General features: G+C 45.3%; 2 protein-coding genes across 8 annotated transcripts in view; one reads left to right on the top strand and one right to left on the bottom strand.

Annotated features, from left to right (window-relative positions):
* The window catches only part of CUNH1orf105 (chromosome unknown C1orf105 homolog), a 92594-nt gene that overhangs the window by 1029 nt on the left and 67830 nt on the right, over positions 1-23735 (top strand). For all 6 annotated transcript variants that reach the window (XR_004516630.1, XM_033762094.1, XM_033762095.1 and 3 more), the window contains exons 2-4: positions 4864-4949; positions 8042-8129; positions 15145-15219. Coding sequence is in view for 5 of the 6 variants with exons in the window: in XM_033762094.1 (XP_033617985.1) it covers positions 4864-4949; positions 8042-8129; positions 15145-15219 (249 nt within the window). In the remaining variant the exon portion in view is untranslated. The remainder of the gene's footprint in view (positions 1-4863; positions 4950-8041; positions 8130-15144; positions 15220-23735) is intronic.
* On the bottom strand, positions 1214-3956 carry Pigc (phosphatidylinositol glycan anchor biosynthesis class C). 2 transcript variants are annotated; one of them, XM_010635614.2, is made up of 2 exons: positions 3864-3956; positions 1214-2611 (listed from the first exon to the last, which is right to left on the bottom strand). In XM_010635614.2, the coding sequence occupies exon 2, from the start codon at positions 2401-2403 to the stop codon at positions 1510-1512; it is 894 nt and encodes a 297-aa protein (XP_010633916.1). In that variant the 5' UTR covers positions 2404-2611; positions 3864-3956; the 3' UTR covers positions 1214-1509. The 2 variants fall into 2 exon arrangements, with proteins under 2 accessions (XP_010633916.1, XP_010633917.1); XM_010635615.2 differs by lacking the exon at positions 3864-3956 and adding an exon at positions 3778-3863.

Below are 23735 nucleotides of genomic sequence, written 5' to 3' on the forward strand. Positions count from 1 at the left end.
TACCTTCTGTGGTCATTTTTGACTCTGGAGGAAAGCCAGAAGTCATGTGGTGCCAGGTCCGGTGAAGTGGTGAAGGAGGACGCACTGTAGTTTTTGACAGATAGACATAAACATTTTGAACCAGTTCAGGTCATCAAGGTGCTCTTGAAGAGACATTTACAAGAGAACTTCTAGAACTGCCTCAGAGTGGCAAGAGTAATGTGATATGTTCAAAGCAAGGGAGAGTATTTTGAGGGGGGTTAACGGAAATGTGTCTTCTATTGTAAAATTTAATTTTTAAGCATTGACCATTGTTTCAATCACACTGCATATATGCAGTATTTGACAGGTTGAGATTTAATTACGCTACTGTAACCTCTCCATCTTACTTTGTCCCCACAATCACATTCTTCACAAACCCAAATCGTTGATATTCTACTCGCACCTTTCAGTGTGCTTTAAACTAGATGGCTGACTAGCTCACTGAATGCAAGCGGTGGGTAACACCCAGCAACTGTCGTCACTAAGGGATACCAGACATTTTCTAGGCCTCGATTCCTGCGCCAGTGGGGACCCAGTGACACCCACCTCAGATGAGCTGCATCAACCTCAGCAATACCTAAGGGCTCAGGGCCTCTTCACAAAACATGTATGGCTTATTTATTAGCAACTTTTCCTAAATCTTTTAAGAATCCATTTTATATTCCAGGCCTGTACTTTACAAAGGCAGAAAATGTATTAAATTATATTTTGTCTTAAATTTACCCTGCTCCAATTTTGAGTATCTTCTCCTATGTCATTATTTGGCGAACAAATCACTATCTGCTTTCACCCTTTGCAATTCATTTTTCCTGTGCCAGGAATCAAACTCGAGGCCTCGCACATGCTAGGCAAGTGCTGTACTGGTGAGCGACACCCCGCACACCCGCTTAGTATTTCCCAGGCAATATTCCAACTCCTTTGAGGCATCCAGGCTGTTTTCTGTTCTCTGATCCATTTTCACAGGGGGGCAGCCTCCCTTCTCTTTGATTTGTATCTTTTGGCTTATTCTAGCTTCTGTGACCTATTCCTAATTCCTTGATAGTCCAGTTGTAGATCAGTACACTGCAAAAGCTAGAGAAGTGATTGCACACACACACACACACACACACACACCACACACACACACACCATTCTCTCTTTGCTCTGCATGCCCTTGCACTTTGCCTTCTGATGTCAGAAAAATCATCAGACAACTTGATGGATGACGTGGTGTTATTCTTTTAATAAGTAGAAACCATATCACTTCATTTGCTCTTGCAAATAGTACATGAGAGGCAGTCATTTAAGAGGGAACCAGAAAGCTTTCCCATCTACAGAATAGCAGAAAGGATGAGTGCCTTCACCGTACAAGCCTCTGGTTAATTGGTTTTTCTTCTGATCCCCGCTCTCACCCACATCAGCCTGCTACTTCCAGAGTGGAACTCCACCTTCACACGTTACACTGGCAGGACCCTTGTCTACCGCCCTAATACCGTGGAAGTCCTTAAATTAGCTGAGGAACCTGGACAAGTCTTCTTTGATTTCAGCTTCATCCCAAGGTCCATGAATGTTTTCCTTAAAGAGCTGCAGGCGAATGAGGTAGAAAGGGCAGAGACATGAGATGGAAAACAGCAGAAGGGCAAAGAGTACGGCTCCCACAGTGCTGATGGACAGCAGGCCTCCAAAGGCTGCAACTGCAAAAATCAGGGTTACCCCCACATAGCTGCGGGGAGTGCATGCCTTCAGTTTCTTCTGTAACATGGGCCACAGGGCAAAAATCTGGATGGCAAACGTCACCATGATGAAGGCATGCAGGGACCGGGGAAGACGTGAAGCCAGGCAGACGGAAGCAAAAATGGCCATGTTCAGGGACAGCGTGCTGGATACGATGGCAGCATTGGCGCCATAGTCAAAGAAGATGAGGTGGCCTAACAGCATGAAGACTGACATGGCATAGATGGTGTCTGTGCTGACAGACTCTGTCAGGGTCTTCAGCACTGGGGAAAAACCGTAAGTGAAAGTAATGAAGACAAGGGCACTCTTCAGGTCAGCCCAGCGGGTTCGCCCACTCTTCTTCCGCCCTTGGCCTCCATCGATGAGATCGAATAGGACATATCCAATCAGTGAAGACGCCAGGCCAGTTCCTAACAGCCAATGAGGGGCCAAAAGACCCTCATCCATGTACCACCAGATAACCACAAAAACACAGACGCTGCACAGCTGTTGTATCACCACACTGGACTCAAACACCACGGCCCAATATTGGTATTTCCGGGCATAAATGTTCTTCCGGAGCTCTTCCAGGAATCGTTGGTCTACATAGTTATCAGGGAAGGGCTGTTGTTTGTACAACACCTTCTGCCATTTGACCTCTGTAGTGGAAGTTTCAGGTTGGTCACACATTATTTTGTCCTTTCTCAAACTTGGGCCAAGAAATCCCTCTCAAAAATGTTTCCACATGGCCCTTGTTCTTTATGAAGTCTTGAAATAAGAGTTCGCTGAAAATTCCATGCTGGAATTCTACCTGAATTTCTTCCTTTGCCAGGGCGGCAACTTAGGGACTTGTCATAAGTGCGTTCGTTCTCTGCGGCAGGACAACACAGCCAAGTTCCTAGAAAAAGAGAAACTTGTGAATATGGCACGTGAAAGTTGTAAAGGGTCAACAGTAGGATTCAGTTAAAACTCAAACCAACTCAGTTTACTAAAAGTCTAGATAAAATGCATCTGGTGATCATCTTACAGTCTGGAGCACTTTATACATTTCATATTCTTTTTGTTTGTAAATTCAGACTTTCATAAGCCTAATGACTTTTAAAATGTTTAAAAATTTTATTAGTACATGTTTCCAATCATGCAGTTTACAGTCATCTTGGGGAGTCATTACATATAGGTATTACAGCTTGTTTCTTTTTCTGTTTAACCCTTTCTCTCCCCTGCTCCCCTCTACTCCTCCTGTTCCCTGATGTATTTCATATTTTTAAATTATAATCCTTTGAAGAATAGGCATCTGTTAGCTATCACCTGGATACCTACTATGCGCTAAGTGCCCTATGCATTTTTAAAATTTAATCTTCACAGCTTTGCAAGTTGGTATTAATTAGTCCTGTTTTAAGTAGTACACAGTTAACTCAAATTGTTTAGGTATCCTTGGCCCAGGTAACAAGAGTAGTTAATGATGGGGCCAGGATTCAAACCAAAGTCTGGTCACAAAGCCTGTGCCTCACTTTATTACACCCGCCTAAATCAGTCTCAACGACAGGCTGCAGGTACCCAAGGTACGCACTACTGCAATTATGCAATCTTACAGGGATACAGTCCATAGATTTTATTAAGGTCTCAGAGACAGCTGGGTTTTAAGATCTCTGTTTTAAGGAAAACAGGAAGGTAAAGGTGGGAGCTCTAGGGTTTAGAAAAGTCAAGGACTCGAAGAAACTATTCTTGACCCATTAAATGAGCGTATGAAGAGCTATCATCCTACTTCAAACAGCAAACATATTATGAGGATCGAAGAAGACAATCGTCCCTTTTTCACAAAGGGAAAACTACAGTCAGACACACCGGTGTCACCCAGCAAATCTGACCAAAATAAGTGCCTCTGTCCGGCCTTATTTCTGCCGTGCAGACCGTGACAGGCTCTGCTTCGACACCCTGGGTGCCGTCCCGCGGCGGGGACCCAGCCCGGGATCTCACGGCGGCCGCAGGGGCGGAAAAGGCTACGGCGCTGGGCCTCGGGGTCGGGGACAGACGGGGCTAGACGTCCCGGGCCGCCCCACTCACCCTCCGGGCTCCCAAAGGTGGGTCGGCCGGAGGCGTCAGAGGAGGAGGAGGAGGCCCGGAACCACTGACGCCCACTCGGAACCCACCTGCCCGCCAGCCCGCGGGAGTGCGCCGGTAAGCGAGGCAGGACGCCCCACCTTCCCTATCCGGGGCACCCAGGTAAGGGCTGCGGCCGAGAACTTCCGGGTCCGGCTCAATCGCGGCCAGAGCGCCCTTCTGAGACCCGGGCGGGGAGAGGGCGCTGCTGCCCCCTGCTGGCCGCTAGGCTCCACACACTCCACCCCGGGCCTGGGAAAAGCAAGGCACAAACGGGCCAGGTAAAGCAGCAGAGGACAGGTACAGAGGCTGGGCTGGCAGAAGACAGATAGTAGCAGCCATTTTTGTTGAACTCCCACTATTATGTCGGGTCCTCAGCTACAGATTTCCCCTGCACGCATTGTTCCCGGGACAGACCCTCACCCAGAGCCTCCAGGTGTCAAGCCCTGCTTTTGTGCTCAGGATACAGCAGTGGACAGCACAGATAAAACTCCTATCTCTTATGGAGCTTGCTTCAGTGTGCAGAGACTTTCACCGTGATGACATCATCAGAAGGTGGGAATTTGTCTGAGGCGTGCTTGACCCGAGATCAATAGTACCCAGTTGTCTATGGGTTTCAAGCTTTCTTCTTTCCTAAATTTCACCTCCTTAAAGGGTTGGAGGGCCTTGTTTCTGAAAACACAACTTAGAAAAAGAGATTGCTTACATTCAGCTCAATTAATTGGAGCGCTACACGATGTAACAATGGAAGTAATAAAGAAGCAAAGGGAGACTGGAACACAGGATACAGTGGACACAAGAGCCAGGAAACACGAACCCATTTACTCAGGATAATCCACATTATCGAGCTTTAATTTCTTCGTCTTTAAAAGGGAGGCAACACTTATTTGCTCTTGGCTATTTTATGGGGTGAGTAGAAAAATGAAATAGAAAAATGTTTTGCAAAGTGTGGACTGCTAATGGCTGCTATTAGCTTATTTTGATCATCATAATGATAGTAATGGTCAAGTCTGATAAAATCTGAAATTTGATCTCTCCATTTCTTCCTAGGTTGCTGTTCCAAAATTTGACAAGGTGCCTTGGCTTAGTGAAGCCAGCCTCACAAACAAGCCACTAGTGCTCAGTCTCCCAAAAAGGTAATGGCTCAACCACTGAAGACAAAATTTTCAAGAAAAGTCTCACATGAGATATTTCCTGAAGGGGGAGGAGGGGCAGTTTTCAGAGGGTGCATTTGATTGGTTGAGAAACCAAATCAGGCAGTCAAAAAACAAAAATGTCTGGGATTCTCAGAAGAGGTTATCTCTGAGTGTAGGCGTGGCTGGAGGTGAGACCCCAAATAACCTTCTTCTGTACCACCACTACTCAACAACACAAGAGAAATTTGCCCTTAGACTCTCCCTCTCGAAACACCCTTCCACATTCTTCATCATCCCATCTTTTCCTTCTCTGCTGTAGTGTGAAATTTTCACATTTTAACCATGAGAAGTCTAGACCTATATCTTCCCATCTTTATGGTATAAAGTTCCCCGTGTTTAATATTGAGACAATCTCCTCCAGTCTCATCTGTCTTGCTGCTTCTTTTAATCAAAGCAATATAGAACACATATTTCTTCTGCTTTGCCAGACTGGAGAAATTTGTGTGCAGGGACATTTTGGCTTCCACTTGAAATAACTGGGCTACCTCATTTCCCCCCATTTTTTTTCTGATGAAATTGTCCCTTGGTATGGTGATACACCCTGCTCTGGGAAAATAAAAGACAGGGTGGAATGGGAGAAAGTCAGAGCAACGGCAACTCCAGTGACAATTTCATAAGCACACGATAGGCTAGATAGGTCAGCTAGCTGGCATGTGGACAGCTTGCTAGGAAGAGCTACAGGACTCTTCATTCCTGCTGGTAAATGCCACATGCCCTCCTGCCAATGTCATCAGCGAGGGACATCCCAGCACCCTCTCCAGGACATTCCTACTTCAGTGACACATAACTTTTGTTTTGTTTGCTGCACTTTAAAATACCACAATCTCAGTGAACAGTTTTGTGTATTTTCAGAGTAGATGAACAAATTCATATTGCTAATTTCTTTTTTTTTTTCTTATAGGTCTTTGAATATATCTAAAACAAACAATTAGGGGTTAGGTAAACCCAGAACCTTGCTTAAGAAATGAAAACATTAATATAGTTCTTAGTAAGAGCTGCTCATACTTCAGAAGTCAGCGTGAATCATGTCAGTTTAGCATCTTTTAATTGGGCGTAGGGCACAAGCGCCCATGCTGATGACAGTGAAGAGGGTGGCAGAATGCGGACAGCTGGCCAGAGGGAGACTCCAGTGACTGGGCGGTCACCCTCTGACCAAAGGTGATTCATAGCCAACCCTCTGCCCCAGTCAGTGTTGCCCATGGGTATGTGAGTCCATTGGCTAAATCTGGGTTGTCATCGAGAAATCTTGAATTATTAGATGTGAAACTGCTTGTGTTTGACATCTAATAGGCTGACTTCCCACCATCCCGCACTGCCCTCATTAGACCTTTTCCTGCGGCCAGGAGAAAAACATTCTTGTTCACAGTTCTCTTGCCTGTAGCCCTCTTGTTCTCTAATTATATATATTCTCTTAATTATTCACGCTCTCCAATTATACTGGTAGAAGGTGGAGAGCAAAGAACAGGGCAGGGTTTGAGGAAGGCAGGTGCAGGACACAACTGGCATTCCCAGAACCCAGAGTGTCAAAGAGGACAGTCTATAGCCAACAGCTGGGAAAGGAAGGGATAGGTTTTCTTCTAGCTGGACGAATTAAGCTAATGTTGGTTGAGGAGAAATTACCTAAGGTGGGCAGAAAAGGTCTGCTCCTTTCCATGCTTCAGTTTCAAGCCCAGTTTAGAGAAATGGAGCCCATTATGGAAAGCCCAAGATGGCCGGACAGCACTTATGCAGTGCCCTGAGCTCTCCCAGGACAGGACAGGACAGGAGGGTCCCTGGAAAGGAAAGGACGGGATGGTTGAAGTATCAACAGTTCTTAAGGCTTCGAGACTGTTCCTCTGTCCAAATCTGTGGGTCTCCAGCCGTTTCTTTTTGACAAAACTCTTTTCTGAGACCTTGGAGGGTAGTTCTCCGGGTGCTCCAAATAGTCCAAAGCCTTGGGCCAGCTGTAACAGAACTGCTGGAAAAGATAACAGAGCATTAAGTGCTGTGTATTCAGAGCACCCCCTCTGGGAGCTTTGGAGACTCTTGCATTTCCTTTCCAGTGGGACTCTCCCAGGTTGGCCCAGCAGTATTAAAGCCAGGCTCGCCATCAGTTTCCAAAGCCCTTTAGGTCCTGTGAGTCCTGGTCACGTGAAATGAATATGCCCTGAAGCAGTTGTAAACTGGATTGTTGGAGTGTCCTGGTCAGTATTTGGGTGCTGCATCCAAAGCAGCCCATGCCATGTCAAAGGCCAGGTCAGTTGAAGGAGCTGGGGGAAGACTCACCTCTCCTGGTGAAGCCCAGGGGCCGAGGGAAGTGGAGGAGGAATGAAGCAATAAACGCCTTACGAACAGCAAGCTCCTTTCACAGGCCTTCACTTCACATGAACCATGAACAGTGAAATCTCTCCTCAGTAGAAAGGAGAGGTGTTCTTGGCAAAACCACCAGCATTCCAAGGTTCTGTTTCTTGGCTGCCAGGGGCATGCGCAGTGCTGCATACACAGGCAGTGAGTGATCACCAGGTCCCTGCAGGCCTTGGCTGCTCACACTGTAATACAGTGAACCTCAGTGACAAGGGAGGCAGCCCAGTCCAATCCCCGTGTCACCTGTGCCCCAGAACAATGATGGTTAGAAAGCAGTTCAGTGCTAGGAAACAGGTAGATTGTTTCAATGTGCAGAGACACGAGTGCCAGGCAGGAAAGGACAGGCACAAGTTAAATGTCAAGAATGGCAGTCTGTGCAGGTTCTTTCAGACACCTGGGGTGCCTTTCACCATGACCCTCTTCATTTCTGATCTTCTTCCTCCCTTATTTGTACACTGTTGACAGTCTAGACTTGTCATTGATTAGTCTACAACAAAAGGGAGTGAGGAGCAAAAATGATAAAGGAGGGCAAAGCTCTCTTTTAGACGCCTGTTGAAGGCTGGAACTTTCCAGAACCAGCGTGGGAGGACACTCCATCAGTGTCCCCAGGGTTCTCTCGGAAACAAACAAGGACCTGGCTCTGCAACTGTGGGCTGGGGTTCTAACGTTCTCTTCCTTTGATTTCTTAGATTTCACTCCTCTGCTGATTTTCTGACTTCATCAAAGAGGTACATGAATTCACCTATTTTGTTTCAAGTTCCAGATGTCTCATCGAAGGTACTCATTCTTTTTTTAATTGACATGAAACCGACAGCAGTTCTAGGATGGCATTGGATGTGCAATATTTCCTCCCTTAGCACAGCCCCAGGCCTGGCATATGGTCAGTGTTTGATAAGTATCTGTCTGATAAAATGATTGGGCATCAGCTCCTCACCTGTCTCCAACGCCTTAGGGACTCAGGCCACAGAACAAAGAGTAAAGAATAGAGGAATAAGGTTCAAATCATCCAAAATGAAAATCAAGAATTAAATATGGAGCAATTGGTCACAAGACCTTTAGAGATTGCTTCTCAGTCTGTGGCTAGATGAGTTCTAGTTTCTGGAGTTTTTGACCACTTCCTTCCCATCAGTTATCTATGCCTCCCACCTACATGTCCCTACACCTGTGGAATTGTACATTAGAAATTATTTCCTCTCCAGCTCACAGGAACCAACCACAAGAACCAGCAGAACCAGCAGCAAGCTTCTCAGTTGGTCTCTTGGCTTCCTATTTAGACAGGCTGCCAACAATCGGCTTGTCCTGTGTTCCCTCCAGGTCTGCAAGTAAAAACCAAGGCACTGAGACACCACACACCAATTTGGCTGGGACAGAGAGTGAGGGAAGAAAGCATTAATTACGACCAGGGGAAAAGACAGGCCTTCCTCTAGTCAGTGATGGTGAACCTTTTAGAGATGAGTACCCAAACTACTACCCAAGACCCACTTATTTAACAAAAAATGACAACACTGCAATTAAACCTGAATACTGAAGTTTTAATTTAGAAAAAATGACTCATACATTAACATCTTTTGTATTAAAAGAAAAACAAATAACGCAGATACCATAGGTTCGCCACCGCTGCTAGCTGAATTTAGTGTCTTTATGGCTGCAATATTCATGGATGACCACTAGGTAAGGCAAGAGGGGCTTGGCCAATAAGTGACCTGTTACAACTCCTGCTGGTAGAGAACATGTGTATCCTCACCCTCACCCTCATCCTACTGGAGACTGACCTGCCACTGGTCTGTGTATGAGCAAGAGTTGCCCTTGCAGATTGAAAGGCAAGTAGGAAGCCTGGGATCCCTGTTCTGTTGAGGCTGCAGGCAGGCACTCCAGGTCAGATCCTTGCCTGTCACAGAGACTCCCCTCAAATCTGAATCTGGCCACAAGAGTTTGCTGTGAGCACAAAGCCCTACATGCATGTGCTGTGAAGAAAACACTGGCTCAGCCAGCAGCTGCTCCTTTCCTGAAAGAAACTACGTGTGCCTCCTGGGAGTGGAATGCACTGTGGACACTCTATCTCCCCTTTATGCTCTTAATCAGGGACCTGCCAAGAGGCTGCCGGCCATCCCACAGCCACCCAGAGAGAGGCCTTGGGTCCTGTGTACAGGCACAAAGGTCCTGCCACCTGGCTCCCTTCCCCTGTGCCATCGCAGGGCAAAGGGCAGAACTTGGAACACTCACAGTCCCGGTGGCTTTCTTCCCTGGCACAGGAGCACACGTGCCTGGGGCCACGTTCTTCACGGGACAGAGAAAAATCAGAAGGCAAGTGGGCGGGACACATGGCAGCTGGGCCCCAAACCCAAAAGAGAAGCAAAAGGAAGCACAGATAACAAAGAAAAAAAGTTTTAAACAAAACAAAAAAAGCCTAAAATTTTTCTCATTTACCTGACAGAGGCTTTTTCATTGCTCAGCAGGTCCACAGGCCATTTCCACATGCTGACCTTTGACTTCTCAAGATGCTGTAAAATGGCGTAAAATGGGACGGTGTGTGGTGTGTTGTAATCCTTAGATAATTGTGTCAAATGTGACTTAATTATCCTCAGCAAGGCAGCAGCAGAAATGTGTGGGTGACCTGGGCCACTGCCCTGGATACCCCAAACCCCTCTGCCCCATCCTGGGGCTGGGTATAAACCAGTCAAAGGTGCTCAAAATGCCACCCTGCCCCCTTAAGTCTTGCCCCCACTCCCTCTCTACTCTCTTTAATCAGTGTTTGTTGTTCCAGTTTAACGGGGCCAAGTAAAGATAAGAACATTTTGCTTTTAGCAGAACTGTGGTAAAAAGCCTTGTTGAAAAGATCGTGGCAGTGGTGCAGCTGGGAAAACACGTGGAGGGTGACTTCCTATTTTCTCCTTTCTCTCTCACTGACCCAAAATTTTATTTTATTTTTTTTTATTTTTTTTTGTTATTGAGTTTATTGGTACATTTAGGGATACAGTACAGTTACATTCATTGTTGGGATCATGTACCTTTACATGGCAAGTCTTGATTCTCATTTTTTTCCCCTTACCTCTGCCCTCCCTTCACCCCCTCCTCCCCTCCCCATCTACAAACACTTTATTTTCATCTTTTCATTCTCTCACATTTTTTTCTTTTCCCTTTTTGTTCTTCCCCTACGTATCACACCTTCCCTACACCTTTAGCTCCTTTCCTCCCATTTCTAAATGTCAGTAATCTTATTAGAATCTTATGCATTGTTAGAAGCTCATGATTTCCAAGAAAACTATCTCATAGACTCCTAAGTCATTTTCCTATTTATATTGACCAAACACATATAACTGTAAGTATAATTTTAAAAGTGAATAATGAACACCATTTGCCTGAAATAGTCATGAAAACTAAGGTTAATAAGTCTAGAGTTATATGGATGTCTCCTATTTTGAGTATGTTTAAAATTTTCTTCTAGTGAATAGTAAGAGCAGTTTAAAAACTATTTTCAGCTCCATTCTTTCATAGAAATGCCTGGTATTTTCAGATAGAAGGAAAAGGTGTAGTCATTGTATTTTTTTTAATATTGAAAATAGTTCTCAGAACACTACTTCTTGCACTCTAAGGCATATAGGGATAACTGTAACTTCATATGGGTTCTTACAGTCACATTTTCCCTGAAATCTGTCTTTGAGCCTTTTATCCAAAACACTTTCCAGCCAACTGAAGTTAAATGATGTGTTCTTGGAAAGGTCTTTTAACCTTCCTGGGCCACGATTACCTCATTGGGTTCATTGAAATAGTTGAAACAAGCAGTCTATGAGATACTGCTCAGTTAAGTTAGAGTAGAAGGAGCAAAGGAAATAGGCGTATTAAAGGACATGAAGGACAAAGGGAAATTTGTTGGTGCTCTGCAAATCATGCTGATGACGTCTATTTTTAAAATCGCCATCTGGTGCTTACATTTTCAGTTTTTGTTATATGAATGGGTGTGTATGGGGGGAGGGGAGAAGGGAAAAGGGGAGGGGAGGGGAGAGGAGAGGACAGGACAGGACAGGAACGGAGGGGAGGGGAGAAGACAGAAGAAATCTCTTTATCAAGGATTTAAGAAGGCCAAGGACTTGGGCCATGAACCAGCCCTTATGAACCCCAGAAGATATGGTCCTAAGATGTTTCCGGTTATGAACTGTGAAGAGCAGACTTTGACTTCCGGGGAGAGGCTGTAATCTGCATCACACCTCAGCTATGCCATAAACAGGTTGCTGTCCCTCTCCAGTCCCAGCTGCTGTCTGCTGTGCTGAGGACAGCTGCTCAGGAAATGGGGGCCCCATTAACATTTCAACACCTCTGACTACAGAGATGAGATCACCAGGGCCTTGGCTGTAAACCTGGCCATTCCTGCTACTGTAACTAAACTGGATTATGGAATTTCAGAGGAAGAAGGGAATAGTGCAAAAGGAAAAGACCTTGCTTTCAGGGCTGGGAAAGAAAACTAGGCAGAATGGAGGAAATGAGACCTACAGAACGTGGAATCTCAAATCATTTGTGTCAGCTGTGGACTTGCCTGCCACAGCTGCCTTTCATGGCCCTCCTCCAAATAAAGAGAAACAGAGCAGCCCTCCCCTCGGGGTGAGAGCTTAGCCGATAGTCTGAGCTGGAGGACAGCCACACATCAAAGACAGACTTATTCCACATGTAAAGAGAGGGCAAGGTGAGACTGTTTGCCTCTGTCTTTTTGGCCACAGAGATGATCAATAGGGAAGAGGAGGCCCAGACAGTTTATGTTATAGACCAAAGTCGCTCAGGTGCTTATAGAGCCAGGTCTGCAACAGAGCCCTTCAGCTCTCAGCTGGGGTTCTTCACAGCACCTTATGAGGAAGAGATTTATTGCACCACAACACTAAAGTCCTGGAACGTTTACCTGAATGCAACGTTGTAACAGTGATCTTTGCAAACATAGGCATTTTGTGTTATGGGTACACATATATATTTAGATAAATATATTCTGTATTTATACCTGTTAATTTAAAATGCCTACAATGGTTCATTCATTCCACCAGCATTTGTTGGATGAATGGATTTGAACATCTGAATGTGGGTCGGTCAGTGCTTGTTCAATTTTAATAAGGTAGTGTGAACATGAGAACATTGTACTATAGAAGACATGGTTCTTGCTCCTAAAGTCATCCTAGCTTGATAGAAGAAATTATACATAGAAAGAAGTTATATGTAGAGAGAGAAATTATATATGTAAGTATATGAAGAGAGAGAGGGAAGGAGAAAGAGACAGAGAGAGAGAGAGAGAGAGAGAGAGAGAGAAGGAAATGTAAAGTTGATGGAGTCAGAAGCAGGCACCCAATAAATGAAATGGTAGGGTCAGCAGGAGATAGGTTTTTTTTTCAGAAAGCAACACTTACACAGCTGCTTAGAGGATGAGCAGTTAACAAGCACAATATAGAAAATACCCTACCCTTCAGGTTCCAAAGGCTGGAAGTCATCACAGCTGTGGGACTCTGCAGTCACATGTACGACTGTCATTCCTTAGCAAGGTCTTGCTGTTTACCTTGGAGAGCTCACAAATGTACTTGTTGTTTGGTGTGCAATGAACGCTGTGATTCCAGTCCCTGGAGTCTAGGAGTAGTCTTAGGCGGAAAACAGAAATCTGGATATGGTGAAACATTTAATTTCAAGGAAGATAATATGTAATATTTTTACAACACTGCTAAAAACAAAGCTACCCAAAGGTTTTGTCACACCTAACCTCTCCCTGTCCAGGTCCTGCCTCATCCTTTCAGACCAAGGGAAAATGCCATTTCTAGCAGCTCTTTCCTGATTTCTCCAATTCAAAGTACTCTCTCTCTCTCCTTTCTAAGAGCCCAGAGATATCGCTGCTTCTATGATACCTAATGCATACAATTTTGGATGGCAATGTTAGTGAGATATCTTCGTCTCAGACCTCAAAAAATGTGAAGGATGGATGGGGGTACCCCCCCCCAGGACATCAGGGCAGGTAGAGAAGAAAGTTGAATTGTCCCAGAGCAGAGGAGTCCATGCAGAGAGACACTTCCTCTCTATGCCCCTTCTACCCTACTTCTTGTCCTACCACAACCTGGCCCTTCCAACTGAGCCTTAGTTACCAGAAGCTGATTTGCGTGGCTGTTGTTTCATGCTGTTGCACAGTGACTCCTGGCCCCGGAATGCCCTCCGCTCTCCTTTTCATTCCCCACACACGTGGTCCTAACTATTGCCTGTTCTTTCAGCATTTCTCAGACACTTTCCTTCCTGTCCCTGCCCCTGAGTAAGCTCACCAGCTCTCATCAGTTTCTCTGTGATCTGAAAACATCTCTTTCACCGTACCTTTAATGCCATCGTACTTCTTGGCACACAGACTGCTGGATAGTGAGTAGCCTGGAGTCCGTAGCTGGGTCTTATTTATCTCAGTATACCTAAGAATGGCAAATGAATAAATCTGTACTCTTCTCTTGTCTTCCTTAGGCCCAGAAACTTTGTCTCATTCTTCTGTGTGACAGTTATCACTGCACCCTCTACATGGTGGCCTCACGATAAATGTTTGTTGTTAAATGAACAAATCTAGTCATTCATACTCATACTTTAACATACCAACCCACCATACTATGATACTGGCTTGATTCTTTCTAAATGCCCTGTAAAAATGAAGTATATTTTAAATATTTCTCAAAAGAATCCAACTTTGTCAATAATTTTCAGTCCCCAAATCCCAAGTGCCGTATGTCTCTCACAGGACAAGACTACTTGCAAACCAATACAGCAAATGTCACCTTGGAAAATACCCCAAGCACTCATGCTACAGAAATATATTCCTCTTCTTCCTGTTTCCCACATCTTCTGGGGTAGCAGGAGAGGGTCAGTGAACACATCAACTGCCAGGCCAACAAGCCAAGCAATTGAAAGAAGTCTTGCTTTGGTAGTTGTCATTTGCTTGTCACTGTGGCTTTTCTCGTCCCTGTTTCCTACGGTTTCTGCGAACGTTTTTCATGACTGTAATATCAGCAGGCATGAAGAGTGGTAAGAGAGAATCTCCAAATACAGTTTTAACCTGAAGTTCCCCTTTGTTTCATAATCAAAGTTTTTGCCAGGTGCGAGCTTTGTGTTCCAGGAGAGAACACCCTGGAGTCTTCTTTCTCCCCCCTTTTCAGTGATACAGTGAAAAGGAAAGCGGTGGTTTCAGTGGAGAGACAGAATGTCCCCACGCTCCTGCACTAGTCATTCCCCACCCAGCCTGGGACAGCCCCTCTGCCCCAGGGGAGTGTGTGGGCTCCAGACACGGGCATCGGCTCCATTTCCTCTGTGGCCACACGCATGGCTCTCAGGAGGAGCAGAAGGGCCACGTGTTGCTGGACCATCGGTCCTTAAGAGCTGATGTGGAGCCAGAGTTAAGGGGAAAAGAAGTTTGCAGGAGAGCTTTTGTTCATCCATAGTCCGCAGCCAGCCTGTTCGGTGGAGGTTTTATGTAAAATGTGCTACCTGTGGGAGAATGCAGTTCCTCAGCCACGGGTGTTTCCCAACCTGAGATGGAAAGCAGAGACCTCGTCGCATGTCAGCTTCCAGCCCTAGCTCCGTCCCCCTGTGCCGACTGTCTTTATACCTGTGCCACAGCAGCCCTAGGAACATCAGCTCTGCCTCCCACTAAGCCATTGAATCTACCAACTGCAGCAAATCCTGAGATTCAACAACCACCCACCTGGAAGGAAAAACCATTATCTCTCATGTGTTCCTCCTTCTCCATCCTCTGCTGCCCCAGGCACCTCAGCATTCCCTCACCTGTCTCTCCCTCTCTTTTCAGGCTGAGAGGAACCAGATGGGCCCTGAATTGCTCAGAAACAAGTGGCTGTGCTCTGCATGCAGAGAAGTACAAGTGGTAGGTAAAGTGTGAGATAAATGGGCTGCATACCCCGGGGCACAGCACTCCCTCGTCCTCCATGGAGCCCTGTGGAGAGAGACAGTGATGGGGCCCCTGCGGGGAAAGTCCTGCTGCAAGCTGCAAATGAGGAATGGTAGGTCCCGCACGCAGCACCTACTCTGACACCATAGGATAAACCCCATTTCCACAGCCACAGGTGAGCCAAGGTGACAGGTCACAGGGAAACAGATGAGATGAGCCATTTTGTTTTGGGCTTCTGAGTAACTACACACCCTTGTAAAAAGGTTCCAGAGAGTATAAGTCCTCTTCTACCACTGCAGTAGGGGAGCACTGTGCTTAATCTTTGGGTACCTCACTAATTCAGTCAGCACCTCAGAAAAGATAGGAAGAGATTTGATAGCAGTTCCTGTCTAGGGGGGTCTCAGCTGGCATGGCTTTCCGGGGATGGTGCTGAGGAAGGGGTATTAAGAAAAGAAAGAAGGACATCCGGCGGGTGTAGAGGGGGCAGACATAAGGCTCTGCCACTCTCAGAGTTGCTGAAAAAAGAGGCCTATCTCAGGAAGGTTGCTGTTCCAGGTCAAAGTAAGGTTTTGCTTAACGTAAGGATTAGAGTTCGTATTAGGATAGCTGTTAAGGTCAAGGTAAAGACAAGGCTTGGGTTAAGGATGATTTAGGTACACAGTTATGTTTAGAGTAGGGGATGGGGAAGGATCTCTTAAACACTGGTACGTTGTGATTCTCCTGTGACCTGAGGAGGAAGCAGGGATAAACGTGTGATGAGAGAAAGGGAAAGAGATGAAAAAGAAAAAAAAAAACACCCAAGAAGTACAGAGAAGCTCCTTTCCTGAGTTCATGGCGAAAGTGCTTCAGGCTAGTAGCATAGGGAAGAGAGCGGCAGTTTCGTAAAATTCTTGTGTGGGAATTGGAATTTTAACTGAAGCCACAAGCAAAGATGAACCTGGGAATTGCAATCTGTGTTCACTGAAAGGGGTCGCGCGTGCCCCTTCGGGCGCCGCCTCCCAATCAGGTCACTCACGCACCGAGAGGTCTGGCAGGAGATCTTTACTGAAGGGAGTCAGGCGAGGCACAAAGGCCGGGAGGCGAAGAAAGGGAGGCGGGTACCAAGGGAAGGAGTGTTGGCTCATTTATAGGGTCTTGGGTGGGAGTTTTGCAATTTTAGGGGAATTAGCTGTTTTTTAACCTATTGCAGGCCACATGGCCTTATAAGGTCTTAGTCCTGCAGGAGTCGCTTATCAGATGTTGGCGTCATTTCTGAGAAGAATTCAACTCGGGGAGGAAAATTGGGAAAATGAAACTTAAGTTAGGAAGAACCCGGAAGTCAGGTATAAAATGGAGGAGTTTAAAGTAACATGTACAATTTCCTAACATTCCCCACTCTTTGATTTTGGATGACGACTGGCAGCCAACATGTCCATCAGCAGGTGGAAAAGGGGCGGAGTGTCTGTCTTCTGTAACTACTTCCTGCGGAGTTGGGGCGACGAGTCGATCCAAGGGCAGGGGTTAGCCTGATGTCTAGTTGGCTGCGCTGTCATTGTGTGAGATGAACTGAAGGTTATTGAAATTTTACCTGTAAGATAAAAATCTTAAACACACAGGTTGGTCAGCGGGGAAGGGAACTGAGGCAGGATCTTAATCGAGGGGAGAGTCCAGAAACTGCGGTGAATCATTTTCAGAAATAATGAAAAGTAAAAGAAAAGTGAAAATATCAATTTCAGTTGGCGTGAACTGACAAAGGGATCCCTGGAGCCAGGCCTCAGAGACCCAACTGGTTACCTGTAGGACCGGACAAGGGTGTGGAGTCATCCAACATAGATCGGGGAGCAGATTTTCTAGGAACTCTCTGAACCTGGTGAAGATCCAGATGGACGGTTGGTCCTGGAGGGTGGCTTCCATATGAAGGAAGTTTCGACAGTGTTCGGGTTTTGTGTTCTTGGTATCAGCTGATGAGCCGTTTGTGTGGAGACCTGGGTGGAGAGCTGGTTAGTGTCCCTGTCTTCAGCAGGGACGTGTTGGTACTGTTGACGGAGTACCATGAGTCTGACTGCACTTATTCTCTGTTGAATGAAAGCAGTCAGTCTGTTAATTATGCAGGGTCCCACTATCAATAGAATTAAGATCAGAATTAAAGGACCAGCCAAAGCCGACAGTAGTGATGTGAGCCAAGGAGATGAGGCAAACCAGTTTTCATATCATCCCTGAGATTGTGTCCTTTCTTTTTCCATTTTTCTAGGCCTTCTCTGACCTTGGCCATGGAGTCTCTTACAATTCCAGAATGATCAGTATAATAACAACATTCTTCTCCTAGAGCAGCACACATTCCCCCTTGCTGTTGGAATATTAAATCGATCCCTCTTTTGATCTGAAGAGTTACTTCTGCCAAAGAACTCAGGGATTCTTGCAGCTTAGTGATTGACAGATCTATTCTCTCTATATCTTGATCAGTTGCTATCCGCAAGCCATTGTATTGCTGATGTTGTGTGATGAGGGCGGCTGTTCCAGTACTGGCTCCTGCAACGCCCATCCCCAGTAATATTGCTAGGGTTACGGCTGTTACTGGATCTCTTTTAACCCTTTTTATATCATTCCATTCATCTAGGAAGTTGTTGTATTCATGATAGAGTATCCGGGGCATTAGGTCGATCAAGATACAGTAATCTTTAGATTGTGCTAATATTTGTCCATTCACACAAGGGGTCAAACCAGAGGAGCACGCCCACCATCTATTATTGGAGGGGATATAATATGCAGTGGCATTCACAGGATAGGTTTTATTACAGAGATATTCATATGAACTAGGAGCAACACCTATGCAGGTACCAGAGCCCCGAATAGATGTGAGAGTGACTTGTCCCATTGTTCCTTTTCCCCATCTGCAACCGGTATAATCGGGAGACGGTGAAGGTGGCTTGAGATCCAATTCCCTCGTAATATGGAGGTTTTATATCATAACATAGCCAGCAGTTTGTAGTGATTTCAGGCCTAGTATCATTAAGTACTGAAAAAGCTTGTTCCATAATTTTAAACAAGGGATCAGAGGAATTGGGATCTTGGGATGGTTGAGTCTGTCTATTATCTGTCACTGGGCTGGAAGTAGTGACCCATCTCTGGGTAGGTCTATGGCCAATTTTTAATTCAGGTTTTGGGGTTGGTTTTGACTTAGAGACTGGCTTAAGAGTCGGTGGTGTATCAATCTTGATAGTTTGGCGAATGCCAAACAGGAGTCCTTGGTCATAGCCTTTTGTGTATATTCTTAGTCCCCATTGTTTTCCTATTTTCCATTCTTCTAAGGGTACCTGTTTTCCCAAGTTGGTGAAGGATATTAATATGGGGTTGCATCGGAACTTGTTGCATTGTGAATAATGATAATGTTGTGAATAATGGACAGATCCTATTTTATTGAGCGTTTGAGGCTTTTGAGTGACTGATATAAAATCTGTTTTTATACCAACCGAGTGTCCCGGTATGGTGCTGGATGATTTGCAACCCCATGTCTTACAATAAAAATCACTTTGTCCCCCACAGCCTGTTTTACCTTTTATATGTTTTGGGCAAACATATATGGGTTGATCTAAAAGCTTTGATCTGGGATATTTATGAGCACATCCTGGTCCTTCATTATAGTCCCAATTACAGTGTCCTCTGCACCTGGGCACACCCTCTAAATCGTATTCCCAATCAGCTACATCCCATGTGTTTCCTAGGGCCATATCGTACAAATCGAATTCAAGAGATGGCCACCAAATGGTTGGGGGAGTCCATTTAGACACTGAACTTATTATTTTACCAGTTGAGGGATTAATTATCATCCAAGTAACTTTTACGGGTTGATGAGGACTTAACTTTTCAGACAGGCAAATCGTAATAGAATGAAATATAGCAATCATAAATACATATCTATGGGGTCTCTTTTCCATTGTCATATATAAATCCTAACCTATTTTAAGCAGGCAAGGAAGGCAAACGCACTGACAATCAAATAATAAGTTAGCATCAATATTATTCTATGTCTTAATGTAAAATCTGAAGGAGCTGCAGAAGCTAAGCCTATCCCCAGGAGTATTCCACTGAGAACTACCAGGAGAAAGCTTAACACATTGAACAGGGATGTAACGGTGAATACTTTACAATATTCCATGGAAGCACTTAGGTGTTTTGGGTGCTGGAGATCTCTCGTGTGTCCAAATTTAGGTCAGGTTTTTCTTCTGCAATTTTAGTGAGTTTTATCTTGAGAGGTCCCGTATGGGTTGCTGAGTATGCTGAAGAGGAATCTGTTGAAGGGTCAGGAGGGGAAGAAGCAGGTAAAAAAGGCTTAAGTCGAGAACAGTGAAACCAGCCGTGGAGAGACTTTAGTTTTGCTGCAGTTGGAGTGGATAGAACTACTGTAAATGGTCCCTGACATTTAGGTTTAAGAGGGCCTTTTTGTTAGTTAGGTGGAGCCAAGAGGACTTGATCTCCAGGTTGGTAGGAAGGCAGGAGATCCGATATGGGGCAAGGTAATAGTGAATCTACATGATGCCATAACTGGGCCCACATGTGATTGAGTAAAGGAATTAATAGGGTGGGGGGAAGAGGGGAGGTTTGGGTGTTCAGTCCTGGTGGCAGTATGGGGTGTCCAAACATCAATTCAAAGGGAGAGATCTGGAGGGGGGCTTTGGGGAGGGATGTTAACCTTAATAAAGTGAGGGGCAAGAGTGTAACCCAATCTAGGTGGAGTTCTAAGGTCAGTTTAGTGAGGATGGACTTGATAGACCTATTGGTACGTTCTATCTTTCCTGACGCTTGGGGCTGGAATGGGATATGGAAATGCCAGGAGATTCCCATGAATTTGATGAGAACCTGGGTTATCTGGGAGGTGAACTCAGGTCCATTATCAGATTGGAAGGAAGTGGGGAGTCCAAATCTGGGAATGAGTTCTTTATAGATCAAAAGAGAAACAGTAGAGGCCCATTTGTTTGTAGTAGGGAAGGCCTCAACCCATCCTGAAAAAGTATCTACTAGCACTAACAGGTATTTATATTTTTTTATCCTAGGCATATGTGTAAAGTCAATTTGCCAGTCCATGCCTGGTAATGTACCTCTTGCTTGATGTGTGGGAAAGGGGGTGGGCCTGGTAGAAGGGTTAGACTTTTGACATATGAGACAGGTGGAGGTTAGGTTTTGGAGGAACAATTTATCTGAAGGAGAAAGAGAAGCTATTGGCTCCAGAAAGGCCAATAAGGTCTTAGAGCTGGGATGGAAAAGTCTATGTAGGTAGATAAGCTGACCTCTGGTTAAGGAAGGGGCTTTAGGGGGTGTGTTTGGGTCATCTAAGGGGTCTGGTGGAGCCAGGGGCAGCATAGAGTTAGAGTTCGAGATGTCCTGTGAATTTAGGGCAGCCTCTTTTGCAGCCTGATCGGCCCTGTTATTTGCCTTAGTTATTTCTGATGAATCCGATTGATGGGCTTTACAATGGACAATTCCTATTGCTGATGGTAACCTGGATGCCTGTAGGAGTTCTATAATGAACTTGGAATTTTGGATGGAGTTGTCCTTTGTGGTGTAAAATCCTCTTTCTTGCCAGATCGCTGCATGTGAGAGATGTATATGGAAAGCATATTTGGAATCAGTATATACAGTAAGTCGTTTTCCTGAGGCCAATATGAATGTTCGAGTAAGGGATATGAGCTCTGCTTATTGATTAGTAGCTTGGGTGGGTAAGGACCCTTGTTCTATGACTTCAGAGTGGGATACTATGGCATATCCTGCTCTTCTGGTGAGATTTTTGAAAAATGAACTGCCATCTGTAAACCAAATTAGTTCAGGGGAGGAAAGTGGACCTTCTATTATATGGGAATCATGGGGTGAGAGATCTTCAAGAGTTTCTAAGCAGCTATGAATAGGCATATCAGCATTGGGGATTGGTAATAGAGAGGAGGGGTTGATGGGTGGGCATAGCTGAAAAGTGAGGGAAGGGTCTTGTAGAAGGGCCGTTTAGAGGGACAGGATCCTGCAAGGTGGAAGGTACTGTAGATATTTGTAATTTAATAAATCTGAAAGGGAATGATGAGAAAGTATTACCATGGGAGATCCAAAAGTGAGTTTCTTTGATTCTCGGGCTAGGAGTGAGGCTGCTGCCAGGTTTCGCAAACAAGGAGCCCATCCCTTAGTGGTTGGGTCTAATTGTTTGGATAAATAAGCTATAGGTGCAAAAGTGGGGCCTAATTGGTGTCCTAGAACCCCGAGGGCAAATCCCTTGTTTTCTGACACATAAAGATAAAAGGGGCGTGACAAGTCTGGAAGATGTAGAGCAGGGGCTTCTAATAAGGTTGATTTGAGGTGATTAAAAGGGACACTTATAGGGGTTTCTATGGGTTCATGGGGGTTTCCTTTAACTGCTTCATAAAGGGGAGCTGCCAAAAGAGAATAGTTGGGAATCCAGGATCGAAGATATCCAGCTATACCCAGAAAGGAAAGAAGTTCCCTTCGGGTTGTGGGGACTGGGATATTTCGGAGAGTTTGTTTTCTGTCTAGTGTGATGGATTTGAACCCAGGTGTTAGAGATATTCCTAAGTAGGTGACTTGTTGTTTGAAAAGTTGGACTTTTGTTGGTGACACCCGATATCCCCTCTGGGAGATAAAGTTTAAAAGTGTGTAAGTGTCCTGCTGGAGTGTAGGTAGTGAAGGAGCACAGAGAAGGAGGTCATCTACATATTGGATATATTGTGTATCTTTAAGATGGAGAAGAGAGAGATCTTGTGCTAGAATTTGGCCAAACAGGTGGGGGCTATCCCTAAAACCCTGAGGTAAGACAGTCCAGGTAAGTTGGGTAGACACACTGGTGAAGGGATCAGTCCAGGTGAATGCGAAAATATCTTGAGAGTCTTTATGTAAAGGGATAGAAAAGAATGCATCTTTGAGGTCTAAAACAGAAAAATAAGCAGCATTGGATCGGATGGAAGACAGGAGGGTATATGGGTTTGGCACGATAGGATATATAGGAACATCAGCTGAATTAATGATCCTAAGGTCCTGAACTAATCGGTATGTCCCATTGGGTTTTGTTACTGCTAAAATGGGAGTGTTAAAGGGAGAGTTGGCATGTCTCAGGAGTCCCTTTTGTAAGAGATCATGTATTATGGGAGTTAGTCCCTCTAAGCTAGAGCAGGGGAGGGGATATTGTGCCAAGCTAGGGAATTGTGAGGGATTTTTAAGGAGAATTTTGACAGGGGGACATTTGCCTATTGAGGGAGAGTGAATATCCCACACTTGAGGATTAACAAGAGAGGGGCTAATTGGCCAGTTGGATTGGGAAGATGGAGATTGGAGGGCTTAGGATAATACCAGGCAGAAGGAAGCTGTTGGAGTGTTGGAAGGGCTCAGCATAGAAAAATGAATGGATGTTCTAATTTGGGATAAAATATCGCGGCCCAATAAAGGGACCAGGTAGGATGGGAGAACTAGGAATGAATGAAGAAATGGAAAATTGCCAATTATGCATGACAGTAAGGGAGTCTGGAGAGGGCACTGTAATTGGCCTTCTACCCCAACAATAGAAGTCTGAGAAAGGGAGGCAGGCCCCCAGTATTCTCGTAATGCAGAGAAGCTGGCACCAGTATCCAATAAGAAAGAAATGGTCCTACCTGCCACAGTTAAGGTTATCCTGGGCTCCTGGGCGGAGATCCGCATTGGGCCAGGTGTGCCAGGGCCTCTTCATAGTCCCTCAGTTGTCGCTAGACCTATCAGGTCCTCAGGTTGGGGAGCTGTGGGGCTGATGATCGAATGACGGTTGGACGCCAAGGGACAGTCTATACTCCAATGTCCCCTCTGGTGACATTTGGAACAGGGCTTAGTTGGCACCTTGGTATTAGGACAGTCCTTTGTCCAGTGGCCTTCCTGATTATACCTGTAACAGGGGCCTGGTGGTTGGGAGCCCTTTTGTAGGGTTTTTCTTCCCTGTGGCCCAGGTGGACTGGTCGAATTAAGAGCCTGTGTTAATAATTGATATTTTTTTGTAGCTTTAAGGTCATCTTGGCCATGGTAGGCCTTGAATGCTGTAGCCAGGACCTCCGCCGGAGGGGTCAAGGGCCCTCGGTCAAGCTTCTTTAGTTTAAGTCTAATGTTGGGGTAGTTCTGAGAAAAGAAATGCATCATAATTAATCTCTGGCCATCCACAGATTCAGGGTCTAGTTTGGTATGTTGACAGAGGCCGTCAGTCAGCCTTTGTAAAAAGGCAGATGGATTTTCATTTTTATCCTGTATGATCTCATTAAGCTTTTCATAATTAATGGACTTCATGGCAGCTCCACGGAGCCCATGAAGGAGACAATTAATGTACCTGTTTCGAGCTTCAATTCCCACCTCTGTGTTGTAGTCCCATTCTGGGTCCTGATCAGGGACTGCAGCAGCACCTGCCGGGTGGTGATTGTTGGTTAAATGTTCTTGGTCTGCATGTGCACGAGCCTGATCCAGCACTCTTCTATTTTCCTCGGGAGTTAAGGCATTGGTTAAAACTA

Source organism: Fukomys damarensis, unplaced genomic scaffold, assembly GCF_012274545.1.
Source record: "Fukomys damarensis isolate Sample0158 unplaced genomic scaffold, DMR_v1.0_HiC HiC_scaffold_11, whole genome shotgun sequence".
Lineage (NCBI taxonomy): Eukaryota > Metazoa > Chordata > Mammalia > Rodentia > Bathyergidae > Fukomys > Fukomys damarensis.

Excerpts from the sequence above, each read along its gene's own strand:
- Pigc (XM_010635614.2), bottom strand. The coding sequence starts at position 2,403 with ATGTGTGACCAACCTGAAACTTCCACTACAGAGGTCAAATGGCAGAAG.